Source organism: Melospiza melodia, chromosome 9, assembly GCF_035770615.1.
Source record: "Melospiza melodia melodia isolate bMelMel2 chromosome 9, bMelMel2.pri, whole genome shotgun sequence".
Lineage (NCBI taxonomy): Eukaryota > Metazoa > Chordata > Aves > Passeriformes > Passerellidae > Melospiza > Melospiza melodia.
The window spans coordinates 33,239,200-33,253,135 of record NC_086202.1 but is presented as its reverse complement, the minus strand read 5'-3'; the positions used below and the strand labels follow the sequence as shown (position 1 = coordinate 33,253,135).

General features: G+C 43.9%; 1 protein-coding gene across 4 annotated transcripts in view; it reads left to right on the top strand.

Moving 5' to 3' along the window:
• Positions 1-13,936, top strand: part of MICU1 (mitochondrial calcium uptake 1) — a 92,210-nt gene that overhangs the window by 55,170 nt on the left and 23,104 nt on the right. For all 4 annotated transcript variants that reach the window (XM_063164171.1, XM_063164173.1, XM_063164172.1 and 1 more), the window contains one exon: positions 7,492-7,689. In XM_063164171.1, coding sequence (XP_063020241.1) covers positions 7,492-7,689 — 198 coding nt within the window. The remainder of the gene's footprint in view (positions 1-7,491; positions 7,690-13,936) is intronic.

Below are 13,936 nucleotides of genomic sequence, written 5' to 3'. Positions count from 1 at the left end.
TGATGTTACTGCCTTCATTTTTGTGCTCATTGCTGGTTTGCACCTTTCCCTTCTATGCTCTGCTGTGCTGCTTCAGTGCTGCTGTTTGTTTCTTTAAACTGCATGTGTCAAGAGAAATTTTTTCATTCAACCAGGACAAGCAGCAGGACAAACTCAGGTTTCCTGTGACTTTGCCACCAACATTCAAGGCCAGGCTGTGTGAGCTTTGGAGCAACCTGGTCTGGTGGAAGGTGTCCCTGCCTGTGGCAGGGGATGGAACTGGATGAGCTTTAAGGTCCCTTCCAACCCAAAACATTCTATGATTCTGTAACATTTTCTTTACAAAAAGTCACCTTCAAGGTAGAAAAAGAACTTTTTTTCACTCTACTGATAAAGTGGGATTTTGATCCTACTGCCTTCACAGCTTCTACTGCATTCCTTAATTTTGTCTTCAGAGAATAGCCAAGGTGAATCTGCTTCAGAGGAGGGTTTATCCACTTATTCCAGTGTAATCCTAAAACGTGTTACTGAGAGCATATTTTCATTAGCCCTCTACTTCTTACAAGGCTTCATCAACATAGAGTTGGCTGCAGGTGTTTTAATGAGTTTAGCCTTCATGTCTGATACTGGTGAGCTCTTCCTGTAAGCTGTGATTTATGGTCGTGTCTGAGTGAGAATAGATTGAAGGCTTGAGCTGGCAGTGGGGAAAAGATTTGCCCTCCCCAGGCAGAAGAGTGTGATTTTCCTTGCCTGTTTCTAGCCTTAAGATATTGGGAACTTATAAACACCCTGAAATCACATCCTGAATCACCAGTGTGTGCTATTTGTAAAAGGAAATTTAAATGCATTTGCTACTAAAGAACAAAGCAGCCCTGGAGAATCCAGGGACAGATTCTTCCTCATGAGTTGGCTCCATGAGTAATTAACTGCAGAAGAGTCTCCACAAGGTCGTGCTTGGGGCACTTGCTATAAATGGGAAGAACTAGTGGCAAAGGAGGTCTGTTGAATTACATCCCTCTCTAATCTTTTTGCTGTCATCCTCCCTAAATTATTACCTGTGTGTATGATGTCATCATCACGAGCTTGCTCCAGAGCCATGGAATAGATCTGGGGAAGTGCAGGGGTTTAGATGCACACTTTGGACTCTGAGGAGGGTGGAGTGTGTTGATTTGCAGTCTGACATCACTTCACTTGGCAGCTTGAAATGTAAACCTGGGGTTTTGGTCACGTTCCTTCCTCTTGGGGTTCTGTGGCTGAGATGACCCCGAGGTATTAAAGAGTATTTTCCCAGCCCTATGACCAAAGAAGTCTCAATTCCTTGGTTCTGCTTTTCAAGGTTGTTTAATTTCTCTTATCTGTTACCTTCTCTCTCTGACCTGCTGAGCTCTGTCCAGCAGGTTGGGTTGTGGCACAGTCACTGCCCTTGGGGTGGTGTTGACTTTTTATACTACAAACTACGTGTACTTTATTTACAATAATTCTCCAATACCTATCACCTATGTTAGACAGTCTGTCTCTACCCTTAACCAATCAAACAGTGTCACCATCACAGCAGAAGATGGAGGACAAGAAGAAGAAGGACAGGACATGCCCAGATTCCTCCATCTTGCCTCTTGAACCCCCGTTCTATAACCCTACAATTCTACTTTCTCACCCTGTGACAAATTCACTATCATTTTACTCAAACTCTTGTGGCTTGTAACTCTTCACACAAAGTTGGTAATTGTTTCCATGGGCTAAAATCAAAGGCACAGGTGTTTGTGACTCCATGCCAAGATCTCTGAGCCCCTGCCAGGGTCTGGAATCACCCAGGGCAGCCAGAGGAATGTCCTGGGTCCCAGCACCTTCCTTTCCCCAAGCAAAAACCACAGTTCTTCTATCTGCATAGTGCATGGAGACAGCACTCCACTGCAGCTATGTGATCATATTGAACAGCCCAAAAGGTGATTTATGGTAGTTGCAGTGTTCTAGAATGAAATCAATTATGGAGATAGATGAATTTAAGAAAAGCAGAGAACAATTAACCTCCTACTAAAAATGCAGTGGTGCCAAGGTGCTAACTCAGGTGTCACATTTGGCTTTTTTATTAGAGCCACCTAAAATGAAAAAGGAACATTTCTACAAGATGAATGTTTCCTAATTGCTGTGAAGATGAGGGTACAAAATTGAATTCAATTATTTAAAATCATCCAGTAGACCAGGGGAAGTTATGCATGCATTAAGTCACATAAATATCCTTAGGAAGGGGAAGGTATTTTTGTTAAGCTGGTTACCTGTGTCACTGCTTGTATAGAAAGGAATAAAGTTCCTGGTTAGCATCAGAATAGTTGGGTGAAGGCTGAGAGTAAGAGGATGAAGGAGCTGTTTTGGAAAGTGAGAAGATATCTGTGAAGATACTGATTTGCTGCCAGAACAAACACAGCTCCAGTGGGAGGCACATATATCTCATTATGCAAACATCTAACATTACAAACAATTGTTTATGTGATAAATCCTGTTTTTCACTCCTTATGGAAATACCTCAGGAAGAGCATGAAGGATGGCAGGGTTTGCAGCTCTGTCCTGTTAATCTCACCTGGCAGGAGCAGCTGGAACTGACCCTCTCAGGGATTGTGCAGCACTTTGAAAGAGCAACATCGTTTTGGGGAGAATGGATGGAAGAAGAGGGGGAAGAAAAGGACACCAGGGAAGCATCATTCCATCCTTGCTGGCTGTGAGCACGTGGGAATGAACTTCCTATTCCTCCCTCACACCTTCTCTTTGGAGGCAGCCAACAGCAGGTCCCTCTTCTCACTGATCTTTGAAAACCTCATCAGGAAAGAAAATTACTTCAGTAATTTAGCTCATATGTGACTTAGCTGAAGGCTTTAACTGCCTAATAAAAAACCAGTTCATTTCTTCTTGCCTTGATGAAGAATTTCAGGGTTTTTATCCAGTTGAGGCATGTGGTTAGTGCTTAGTCTTGAATAATGTGGTGCTTGCATCAGTATTACCTTCAATTCTTCATCCTTTGGCATATAAATTGTTAGTTTACTCCTCTGTTTTTAAAGAAAAGCTGGCTGAAAAGTAGAAAACATGCATGCAGTGTTACTGGTGATTTCTCTTTGAGTCTTTAACTCTTTTAATATATATTTTTCCCCTCATCTGGTACAAAAGATGAAACATGACAAACACTTAGGCTGAAATAGGAACAAAAAAGAGTGGAGCATCTCAGAGCTCCCTGTCCTTGCAGGATTGATGAGCTGGGGTGAGGGCAGCTCCTTGCAGTGGTGCCTCCCTTTCTGGATCATTGAAAGGATTACCCAAAACAGGGACTGCTTCAATCATTGTGGCTCCAGTGCCCACAGGTGCATTTTCAACCTGTCCAACACTTGTTACAGATGGGAGAGGAAAAGAGAGCCCTAGGATTCCACATAAATAACAGGCAGGAAAAGCTGCTCTGTGGAGCAGTCTGCAGTGTGGTAAACACTGATGTAGAAACAGGGGCACTTTTCCAAGCTGGCCTTAAATTGCCTTGCTTCAGACAGTTTATAAATATTTGTCTCCAAACTGTGCTGCATGCAGAGCTCACAGTTAACAGTGAAGCACAAAGCAAACTGAGGAGTTGCTATTTACAGTGGAAAAAACAGAGAATTCCTGAATAGTTTGGGTTGGAAAGGACCTTAAAGATCATCTCAATCCAACCCCCTGCCATGGGCAGGGACACCTTCCTCTGTCCCAGGTTGTTTCATGTTCTGTCCAGCTTGTCCTTGAGCACTTCCAGGAATGGGGCAGCCACAGCTTCTCTGGGCAACCTGTGCCATGGCCTCACCACCCACACAGAGAAGAATTTCCTCTCAAAATGTAGTCTAAAGCTCCTCTCTTTCAGTATAAAGCCATTACCCTTGTAAATAGTCTCTCTCTATATTTCTTGCAGGCTCCCTTTAGGCACTGAAAGGCCATAATTAGGTGACCCCACATCCTTCCTCACATCAGAGTAACCAAAAAGCCTCAAAACCTCTTTGCTGTACTTTTTTCCTCTTTTTTCTCTCCTCTAGTTGATTTTCCTTGTGGAAGAACAGGCAGCAGTCTCTGGTTGGGAGGCAGGGTTTCCAGCAAGGTGAACCCAGCAGCAATAGTGTGGTGTTTTCCTCTACAGCATCTCCTTTGGGGCTGTTCCAGCACTCACTCTCATTAGGAAAAGGTTGAACACACTGAATACCACAATAATGAGGTTCTGGCATCCTTGTGACAGCTGGAGCTCTTGGCAGCTGCTTTTCTTCCTCCCTTCCAGCTTTTGTCAGCAGGGGGAAGAGGCTGATGGCAAAGCAGGGGTGGTTGCTGGAGCTTTGGGAAGCCTGGGCTGTCAGGTGGCTTTTTTCCCTTCTATTTCAAACTTGTTGTCCTTAATATGAATCCTTTTGCTGCCTTGTTGGAAAAGGTAAGTTACACACAGAGAATAAGCCTGGCTTCTCATACCCCAGCAATAATCACTCAGATGGACTTGGTAGCTTAGTGAGATACCTGAGCATGGAGAGAGGGCATGGCTGCATTTGGCTTGGCCGCCCCCTTAAATATGCCCAGAACCCTTAAAATAACACACTCTTGGATTTTCAGGCTGTCACATCCTTCATGGTCAACCTTTTGGCATCTTTTATGGAGTAGGGAAGTTCTTTTGAAGAGCCTGTTGTGCTGGGTGGGACAGCCCCAGGGATGGAGGAACTTCCAACTGTGGCAGAGAGCAGCAGGCAGCAAGGAGAGGGTGCCCTTGGGTTGAAAACCCCAGGATTTGTGCATGAGTGGGAAGAAATGTGTTGTGAGCTCACAAGGATGGGCAGTAAAGGAGTGGAAACTCTAAAACATTTGAAGAGTTTTTTCTTCCCTATAATGCCTGGATGTGGGGAAAATCTTTTATTTAAGAAAAGTTTGGATGTGGCACTGGGTGCCAGGATTTAGTTGATGTGTTGGGGCTGGATTGGACTCAATGATCTTGAAAGTCTCTTCCAACCTGGTAATTCTGTGAATTCTGTGCTTGCTGCAGCTTCCACACCTCCTGGGATTTTGTTGGGAAGAAGCTGCTCTGCTGACCAGGGGTGGGATCAGCTCTGGAACGATTATCTGCAAGCTGGCTGAATTGTTTCCTCAAACTCATTTTAAGCATTTGAAAAAGCCAGAGCCTAGGTTGGCCAGAGAGGCTGTGGACTCCTCATCCTTAGAGGTGTTCAAGGCCAGGCTGGACAGGGCTTGGAGCAAGCTGGTCTAGTGGGAAGTGTCCCTGCCCATGGAAGGGTTTTGGAACTAGATGGTCTTAAGGGTCACTTCCAGCCTGAATCATTCTGTGATTCTCTAAAGCTCAGCCAAATTTTTTAATTGTTGTGTCTCCTGAGAATTGTTTTAGAAGGAAAAGAAAGAAGGATTGTGGAAACCCAGAGCACCAGGAATATTTCTCTGTCTGCCCTGACCCCCAGGGCAGCACTGACTTTGTCCCTCATTCATGGAGAAAGTTTCCTACACTCCAGAATAGACTGAAACCCACAAAAGTGTGCAATAGATTATAGAGAGCAGTGTAGGTGTATCACTTGGTGAGAAATTGAGGGTTTGGGATTTTTAGTGTGTTGTGGATGGAAGCAAGGTGGAGGGCACAGGATGTCATCCTGGGTTTCTTCTTCCTCCTTCTCCATGGGTTTGGGTGGCATTTTGTAATTGGGTGGAAAAGTCCCCATTGCAGCTCTTTGGGATCAGTTATTGGGTTAAAAGGGAAAATAATCCAGGTGTCAATTCTTCATTGGATAGTTTAGTCTTAAAAGCCCTTGGAACAAGAGATTGTTGGCCATTTGGTGCCTTCTAATGAAAAGCTGCTGAACTCACAGCAGTGAGACTGTTTTACTGATAAGAAATAATAAACACCTGAGTCTGAACATGAGCTACTGTCTCAAGTGCCTTCAGTCCAGACCCAGATGAGAGGAATGGAAGATTTGTCTTTCCAGACAAGCTGTGGGTCTGCTGGTAGATAAAACCAGCACTGGGAGATAAACAATGGGAAGGATTCCACTGGTTGATGAATGGAAAAAGATATTTGCTTTTACAAATAAACTTTAGGTCTGCTGATCAGTGAAATTAGACATTGAAAGATGACAGAAACAATGGAGAAGAAAAACCCCTAAATTCCATGAGAATTAAAACTTAAAAGGGAGGATTGTACATTAGAGGGGAATCTTTGGTGACCCTGAGATGCATTAGAAAGTCTCTTTTCCCAGCCCAGCAGCTGAAGAAGGAGTCAGAACTCTTCAGTTCTCGTTCTCAAGGTTGTTTATTATTTCTTATCTATAAAATTCTTTCTCTGGCCTGTCCAGGTCCATTCAGCAGGACAGACAGAGACATTCTGCCTGCCCCTGAGGTGGTATTATCTTTTTATACTAAAAACTACCTGTACATTATTTACCATAACTTCCCAATACCTATCACCTATGTTAGACAGTGAGCTTCTAAACCAATCCAAAAGTGCCAACATCACAGCAGAAGATGGAGGCCAAGAAGAAGAAGAAGGAGAAAGGCTGGACACGCCCAGATTCCTCCATCTTGCCCCCCTGAACCCCCATTCTAAAAACCCCAAAAAATCTATTTTTCATTCCATGACAAACTAATTATTATTCTACTTGTACTTTCATGGCTTGCAAATCTTCATATAAGGTTGGTAATTTTTTCCATGGGTCATAATCAAAGCCACAGATGTTCTGGGCTCTGTGCCAGGGTCTCTGAGCCCCCTGGCAGGGGTCCTGACAATCCAGGACAGCCAGAGGGATGTCCTGAATTCCAGCATGGTATCAGGCGTTTTGGGAAGTCTGTACCTTCCAAATACCTCAACCAATGGGGAAAGAGAGAAGGGAAATGGGGCTGGGAAATTGGGATAAAAAGGAGGCTGCATCCCCCAAAAATTGGAGAGATCCCAGGGGAATGTCCCATGGCCTCTCCCTTTATTCATATAAAGTGAAAGGACTCCTCTGTCTCCTTTTTGGACATAAACTGTCGCTGACATCTTTTATGAAAAATCCTTTCCTTAGGATTTTTCCTCCTGAGAAGCTGGGAGGCCTCTGGAACAAAATGTAAACATTGATTATCTGCTGCTGTGGAATGCAACAGGTGGATCTGGGATTGGCCCATGTTGGTTGTTTCCAATTATAGGCCAATCACAGTCAGCTGGCTGAGACACAGAGCCCCAGCCACAAACTTTTGTTACCATTCTTTCTTACTCTATTCTTAGCTGGCCTTCTGATGAAATTCTTGCTTCTATTCTTTTAGTATAGTTTTAATGTAATATATATCATAAAACAATAAATCAAGCCTTCTGAAACATGGAGTCAGATCCTCATCTCTTCCCTCAACCTGAGACCGCTGTGAACACGGTCACAATAAACCTCTGATGTTTGTGGATTCATTTTCCTAGCACAGAGAAGCCAGCAGCTGGTACCCCTCCCCAGAGGATGCCACGGGCTCTTGACTGGTTCTGACGGTGCCATCTGGCTGTGTCTGCAGGTGCAGAGCATCATCCGCTCGCAGACCAGCATGGGCATGCGGCACCGGGACCGCTCCACCACCGGCAACACCCTCAAGACCGGCTTCAACTCCGCCCTCACCACCTACTTCTTCGGGGCTGACCTCAAGGGCAAGCTCACCATCTCCCACTTCCTGGACTTCCAGCGCAAGCTGCAGCACGACATTCTCAAACTTGAGGTTTGGAATGGTTGTTTTTGTCCAGGGGAGGGCAGTGCAGCATGGGTTGTGCTTAGGGTGGGTGTGAAAAATGCCAATCACTTGGGGTTTTTTTAATTTTAGAAGTTTAATGATAACAAAATGGTTATAAAAATAGTAATCTAGTTAGAGTAATAATAATTTGGACAATTTGGATTAGGACAATACGAGACAATAAAAACAAAGAGTTACAGACAGTCTGGGTATCTTTTCTGGGCAAAATAAGCCCAAAAAAGGCCCCACATTAACAGAGGATTAACCCTTAAAAGCAACAGCCTGTTGCATATTCATACACCTCATACATGATGCAAAAATTCCATTCAAACTCAGGATTCTGTCTGGGCAGTGTCAGCTTCTTCCTCTGAATCCTGATGGTGTCTTCGGGGCTGAGTGAGGCAGGAAGAACTCGATAATGGAGCAATAAATTCTCTTTCTCTGAGAGATTTGGGTGTCCTGTGGCTGCTATCTGGTGCAAGACCTTTCTTTATAAAAAAGTATCTTACACAGCATAGTTTCTATTTTAACATTATGTTATAACCTAAAACTATATTTAACACACCACTTCAGAAAATTAATACAGCATTACTTTCTAACACAACACATATAATATTCATTTGAATATTTGTGAAAAGCCAATCATAAAATACACATATGTCACAGTGGGGCTTCTGGAGGAGGAGCAAGAGACTGAGAAGGGTACAAGGGGAATTTCTACAGCTGTGACTTACAGATCCAAGCTGTTTAATTCCTGATGGGCATTTCAGTGCCTGTGGCACTCCCCAAGGAACATCTCCAGCATTTGTTGGTGGCTGCTCTTGGTACATCCTGGGTGTGTGTTCCTCTAAAAGCCTGGCTGTTGCCTTGGCTCTGCTGATGGGGATGATTTAAGGGGAAAAACAGCAGAGGTTGTGAGTGGCCTGTTGCTGCCTTGCTGAGGAAGGTTGGTCTGAGTCTTAATCAGTGAGCTGGGCCCTAAAGGACCAAGATTTATAACATTCCCAAAACTCTTCATTGTCACCATCATATTTGCTGAAAAATCCCTTTGCCAGGACTTATTCTCCTGGGAAGCTGAGAAGCTTCAGAGAAAAATGAAAGCAATAATTATCTGATTTGCTTCTCTTGTGTTTTGCTGCTTTGGAATGTGGTTCGGTCATTGTTTTATTGGTTTCATGTGAATTGTTTTAACTTAATGACCAATCACAGCCAGGCTGTGTCAGACTCTGGAGAGAGTCACAAGATTCTTTATCTTTTAGCCTTCTCTCTGTATCCTTTCTCTATTCTTTAGTGTAGTTTAGTATAGTATTCTTTTATATCATATCATATCATATCATATCATATCATAATAAATTAGCCTTCTGAGAACATGGAGTCAGATTCCTTAATCCCTCCTCTGTCTGGGGAACCCCAAAAATACCACACTTCATCTCTGCTTTTGTCCCCATCTTTTCTGTTTGCTTCATTTTTCTGAATGTTTCTGCTGGGAAAGTGTTCATGGCTTGTTTGGATCTTCCTAAATAGGTGGTCTCTGTAATGTGACCTCTGTTGTTCACTCCTGGATGTTTTATGAGAAATATTGTCCATCTCTAATGAATTTAGTCTCCTTTTTAATTTGCATTACCCTGAGTTTTAACAGCAGCTCCCAGCCTCCTGCTCCTAGTCACAAAACCTGAATTTAATCATCACCCTTCAAAATTTGGTTCTTTTGTATAAAATCAGCAGAAGGACAGCAACAGGGGACTTGCTGGCCTGTCTCAGCTCCCAGGTAGAGCTGACTCAGTTGGAAATGGTGCCCATCACTGTATCAGGCTGCAGAGTTCAACCTGGCTTGAGCAAAACCAGGCTTTTATTTGCATTGGAAATCAGGATTTGTGCATAAGATGTCCCCCAGCCTGTCAGGATAACAGAATTCAGAGCTCTGTCTCTTCAGTCTGGTGTATTACTGCTCACATGCTCAGGTTGTGTGATCAGCATTTTCTCAAATTCTCATCAAGTCAGTCATTGCAATTTAAAACTGAATTTATTCCCTTTTTCATTTGGAATTTACAAATTCAAGTAAGGAACTGACCCAAGGACTGATTATTTTATTTCTGTGGAGGCAATTGCCTGGTTCACTGCCTTCATTTCCTGGCCATTAAAGCAGGTGCTGTGGCCCTGCCTTTGCAGGGGGAATTGGCTGTTCAAGACAATGTTCTTTGTGAACTGGGTCAGCTCCTCAGTGCCTCTGCAAATTGAAAGGAATAAAATACTCTTTAAGGTGAAGAAACATCAGGTGTAATTTGAATGTAAAGGCAAGAGAAGCAGAGATTTTTCTATGCCGTGTTTTCTCCTGCCCTGTTCACTCCAGGGTGGACACTGAGGTGTTCCTGACCCTGTGCTCCCTCCACAGCTCCCCACTCCCCTCATTAAGAGGCAATGGGGATTTTTCTTTTCAGTTTTGTGATACTTGTTCTTCTATTTCTGCTGTGACAATTTAGTTCTTGATGATTTCAGTCAATTGTGCATCTCCTGGCTAATAGTAGTTGCTTTTCTAACAGATTATTTATAAAGTGGGGACAATAAAAGATATTTATATCTGGGTAAGTTATCAGATATCATAAAGGCATCATTACTGACTCCCTGCCAGCACCAGGCTGATACTCATTTCCACTGCAACATTGATGGTTCTGCTCTGCCAAACTGAACTTTTCCTTGAGTTCATGCTACTAAAGCCCTGATTTTCCTGTTCCTAACTCTCATTGATTTAGGCAAAACTGGCCTATTTCTGTCCCCACATTATGCAATGGGGCTTCTCTCCTTTTCAGCTTTTATCTCTTTTGACCTGATCTCCCACCTTTCCTCCTTGCCTCACATTTGATGTGTTTGTTCACACTTAAGGAGCTTTTCCCAGAGTGTCTGGTGGGTTTGTGTTGTTCCTTTGCCAGGGAGTGCCCTGATGCCCTCAGCTGCTTGAAAAGCACAGCAATTCAGAGATGAGATTCTCCTGAGAAGAGAGGGGTTTACCCTGACCCATGTAAATCAGGAGAATGTGAGAAGTGGTGCTGTGCTGAACTCTTCTTCCCTCATCTGCTCATCCTCTGCTGGCTCAGTAAAACTGGAGCATGGCCTGAAGCTGGGATGTTGATTTGAAACCCAGTTTTTGTTCATGTTCAGAGCTCTGGGGAGGCCCTTGGGGAAATGCAGGTCTGAAGAATCTCCTGGGGCTGCTGCAGCCCCTGAGTGACCCAGAGCCTCTGTTCCCCAACTGGGATGCTGGCTTTGTCTCATCTGAAAGAAAGGTGCTTTAAGAAAGAGCCTTTTTTAAAAGCTTTTCCCATTCAGCTCAGCATCCAGGCATTTCTGCAGTTCATCTCCTTGAGCTGTTTTCTGCTGACTGAAGGTGGAACAATAGTTTCTGACCATCTGAACCCACTTTATCTTCCTCTTACTGGTTTTGGTTCATTTTTTTTTAGAAATCAAAATATCCATGCATATTTCTTGCTAGGATTCAGCAGAAGCCCTCACAGAGGAATTAACTCAGACAAAGCCCTGAACATTTCAATGTTCCTTATGGCTGAAGTGTTGATAGCAGGTTTAAATAACCATGGCCTGCTGTTTTCTTCTTCTCTTCTGCTTTTATTTCTTTTTTTATGCAAGTATATTTTCCATCATTTTATGAAGACTCAGCAGTCAACTCAGTTGCAGGAAGGGAAGGATGAGGAAAGTAACTGCAGCCAGAGGTAGAGGAGATACTTTTAATGCCTTATTTCAACCTTTTGGGGTTTGGCTGCTTGGAGGAAGCTGTGGTCAGTTATTGGGTTATGGGGTGGCCCAGCTTAGCTAAAGCTGAGCCACAGGACCCAGCCCAGCAAATGGGGCTCCTGGCAAGGTCCTACAGCCAGAAGTCCCTTTTTCTGGTGGCTTGCTTTGACAAACAAGTTTGTCTGGAGAGGCTCTGCAGCTCTCACATGTCCCCTTGGGACAGGTGGTGTTGGGCTCTTTTTTTGGGGTTTGAGTGGAAGATCTCTGTGAATCTGGAAGATGAATAGGACTTGACATCATTGTTTATGCTATTTCTGCTTGGTAGTGCCTGTCCCAGATATTCCTGTGTCCTTGGAGGACCAAAAGGAGTCCCAGCCAGCCTTTGGGGCTCTCCCAGCCTAAATTTTTTTAGGATTCTGGAAGAGCACCTAGAAAAGATGTGTGAGCCCTTTGTTCTCCTTTTCTTTGTCACTCCTGCAAGGCACCCCAAAACCTGCTGATAGCACTGGTTTAATCCCCATATTTTTCCTCTTTCCCAAGGATTAAGGATGCCCCAATGTCCCTCCCAAGCAAAGTAAAACAGGATTCTCTAAGAATATGGCAAAAGTACAAGACATCACTGCTGTCATCTGGAAAATTCCTTATTTTCTGTGTCTGTTCTGTGACAGGTGATGTGGGAGTAACCTCTTTATCCTGGAAATTCCTGTTTTCATGGCCAATGCCAATACAGTTACTGCCTGGTTTGGGTTTTTATGAAGAAGGGGTGCTGGATGCTCTTCCATCTGCACACAGCTCATTAGAAAGTCCTAAATCCTTTGGGATCTCAGGCCAGTCTTATAAAATACTCTGGTTTCAGAATTGGATTTTATGGTAATAGCTTAAATATTTAAGTGCCTTTCTGAGTCCCAGTGTTGGAATAGTTAGATTCCAAGTAATCCTGTAGCAGGTATTAAAAACTGCTCTGTTGTTACCAGCTTACTCAAGATTTTTTGGGATTCTGCCCTGGTTTTTATATAGGCTGGCAGAGCAATACAGCTTTTCAGTGATTTGTTAACAGTAACAAAACTTGCAGTAATGAGTCACATATCTTTGTTTCTGTTGCAGTCATTTAGGGGGAAAATGAGCAACTTAAGTAAATGGTTTTGAGTAGCCTGAAAAATGAAGTCTGGCAGTGTCAGATTGGCTGAGCTTGGTAAGGAGGGGCCCAAAACTCAGACTTTTGGAGGTCAGTTTGCTGCTGAACTTACACAAGACATTTTTGTTTGGTTTTAAGTCACTTTTATGACAATCTGTGTCATGATCAGCTGTGTTGTCTCTCACAGTTCCCTTTACCTGCTGATCCTCTCACTTCAGCCTCACCCTGACCCAGCCCCTGTGGGAACAGTGATGGGGAATGTCATGTTTTCCCTTTTTCCTTATGAATTCTGCCTTTTCAGCAATTCTGTGATGGATTTTGTGTACTTACACAGTTTTGTCAGTTCTGTGTCTATATCTTGCATATCTACAACTCCTTCTTTAGCTCCAGATTTGATTTCTCTTCCTTCACATGATGCTTACATCTGAAAAGCCAAACCAGCACTTGTGGAATTGCTTCTTCAGTAGGGCAATTAATGACAGGTACAAAAGTTGTTTGTATTCTCTGCTGGTGATTTCCTGGCCTGGCTGCAGGGGAAGGAGAGGAGGATGGGCTGATGGCTAAATACAGAAAGCCTGAAGTGTGCCCAAAGTGTGCCCCATGAGTGCTCTGTTTGTCCCAGAGGATGAGTGATGTGTCACTGTTGTCAGGCCCTAACTAGATAAAAGGTGTGTTGATAACTAATAACCTTTAAACAGCTCTGGAGGAAAAGAGGATCTGGATATGGAGACTGTACCCTCCAGAATTATTTAGTGGAGTCAGAGATGAACAAAGCCATGATGGATTTAGTGCCAAGGAGAGGGGAGTAACCAGGAGACTCTGCAGACTTACAGATTCCTTCTTCTGCATTTCCCTGTGGGAGTTGAGGGGACAGAAGTGAGGCTGATGTCCCTGCCTTTGTTGGATGGCCATGAAGGGGTGCTGGGTGACAGAACTGTGTAACATGCCCAGTTAAAAGTTGGGTCATCCAAGCAGTGTGAATAGTTTCACATCAGGGAGCTCTGCAGTTAAGCAGGCACAGTCCAGCATACACAGATGGAATCTGGGAATTTCTGGGCAGGCAGTGGAATTGACTTGGACAGCTCATCCTGGTTTTGACAGCATTCAGAGCTGGCAGCCTGCTTTTGTCTTGGCCTGTGAGTGGAAAGGGTCTCATGCAGCCTCATGCAGCTTTCAGGTTGACTGCAGCATCTCAGCTTTGGGGAAAAGCTGGCATTCAGCTCCTGTCCAGTGTCAGCCAGAGACCTGGGGAGAATTCAGAGTGGAACATTAGTATGGAAAAAATATCTGAGGCTAGGGATAAGTTATGAGGCCATGGTATGTGCAGCTTAAGGAAGGGCAGAAGGGAGAGATAAC